The sequence below is a fragment of the Rana temporaria genome, chromosome 8 (assembly GCF_905171775.1).
Source record: "Rana temporaria chromosome 8, aRanTem1.1, whole genome shotgun sequence".
NCBI classification, from domain to species: Eukaryota; Metazoa; Chordata; class Amphibia; order Anura; family Ranidae; genus Rana; species Rana temporaria.
The window spans coordinates 65,974,799-65,976,784 of record NC_053496.1 but is presented as its reverse complement, the minus strand read 5'-3'; the positions used below and the strand labels follow the sequence as shown (position 1 = coordinate 65,976,784).

General features: G+C 37.6%; 1 protein-coding gene across 1 annotated transcript; it reads right to left on the bottom strand.

Moving 5' to 3' along the window:
* Positions 1-578: 578 nt before the first annotated feature.
* Positions 579-1,515, bottom strand: LOC120910674 (olfactory receptor 5V1-like). The gene has a single exon (XM_040322426.1). The coding sequence runs from the start codon at positions 1,498-1,500 to the stop codon at positions 667-669; it is 834 nt and encodes a 277-aa protein (XP_040178360.1). The 5' UTR covers positions 1,501-1,515; the 3' UTR covers positions 579-666.
* Positions 1,516-1,986: the final 471 nt, after the last annotated feature.

Here is a 1,986-nt window from a genome sequence, read left to right as displayed (position 1 = left end):
ATGTGGAGCCTAAAGAAGGCCAAGGTGTGGAGTTTAAGAAACGGCTTTAATTTTGCAGCCCTCAGATAGGCTCAGACTGGCAACAACTTGAGCTGGCAGAAACAAGTCCCAGTGCAGAATCAAGAGGAGAGATCATGGTCAAAGATACACTTGCCAGCATGCCAACACACATAATGTGAGTTGTAATACTGCATGCATTATCAGACCACAGTGGTGTGAAAGATCCCCTAGAGTTAGCCTTTATTAGAAAGCTGTTATACCCTGAGCGGAAAATCTTGTTCCCTTCTAGTATGCTGTAGCAGCATGGAAATAGGGATTTCTGTGGTTCATCATGCCCTCTGCTGAGTCACAGCAAGAGCTCACCAATTACCAGAGGCATTCATGTTGCAGACCAGACACTCTAGTTATGACGCAAAGGGAGCCTATTGAACATCTGCAGAGAGACTACTGCTTCCACAAAGAGAGCAAGAATCCTTCTCTATAGCATGCTTGCAGAGGACCTTTCTATTAAGCCTGTAGCTGTTTTCCTAAAAACATACTGTAAGACTTGAACGCTATTTGTTTTTATACAGCTAGAATCTATTGAGCTCATTTGAATTAAAAGTTCAATTGGGCTCCAATTCACATGGGGTCATTTACATAGTGTACTGCACTGTTTGTGGAATGCTAAGCATTCTGCTCAGTTTTCTGGGTCTTGCAGGAATTCATTTTCACAACAATGTATTCAAACTCCAAGTATCCTATTTTACAATTCAGAGTTGTCACTTTCTTAAATGACTCCATAAATTGTTTGTTCTTTAAGGTATATATAAGAGGGTTAACAATCGGGATCAATATGATGTATAGAAGAGAATACATTTTGTCCTCAGTTGGAGAATACATTGACATGGGTCTAACATGTAGTGACAGAGAGGTTCCATAAAATATAATAACAGAAGTCAAGTGGGATGCACGTGTGAAAAATGCTTTACGTCTTCCATCCGCAGACTGAATATTTACAATAGTGTGTATAATAAACACATAAGAGGACAATGTAAGTGTAAATGCACTCAAGCCTACAACAGCTCCTAAAACATATGTTGCAATCTCAATATGTGAAGTATCACTGCAGGAAAGTTTTAACAAGGGGGAGATGCCACAGAAAAAATGGTTGATTTGATGGGATGAACAAAATGACAAATTTGCTATAAAAACAGAATGTATTACTGGCTCTAAAGCTGAAGCAGTCCAGACACCAACCAAAAATGAAGAACAATGTTTGAGATTCATGAGTAAGGAATAATGAAGGGGGTGACAGATTGCCACATAACGGTCATACGCCATAACAGCCAAAAGAAAGAATTCAGTACAAGTGAAGAAGGTAAAGAAATACATTTGAGTCATACACTCTTGGAATGTCATGGTCCTCTGCTGACTGGAGAGCATGCACACGAGCTTTGGTAGAATGTTTGAGGTTGAAAAAATGTCAACAATTGATAAATTGCCCAGGAAGATATACATAGGATTATGTAAATTGGAGTCAAGAATAATACATGTGAATACTACGATATTCCCTAGTAAAATGTTTAAATAAACGATCAAGAATGTTAAAAAGAGAGGAATCTCATTTTCGAAAATGTCTGAAAAACATTGAAAGGTGAAGCCTGAAAACTTAGATTTCAAAGTCTCATTAAAAATCTCCATACCAGAACACACAGGTTCAATCTCTTTTCAAATGTGAGTTTCTCGTGTTTTTGAACTAGTTTGACTTCGACTTCTATTTTGCAGGTACCAGATGTATGCTTTACCATTTGAAACTCTTCTAAATGGATTCAATCAGGGTTGTTGCCAAGCAAGAATATAATCAAGGGCATTATCACGTTTTTAGAAATATACAGGAAGCCTGACCTCCAGATTCATTAAGCCACCTGTTATACCCAATATATGGTAAAAAAAAAAATGATCAGCCTCAAATTATAACTTTAGTTACTGTACATTTGAAATTTA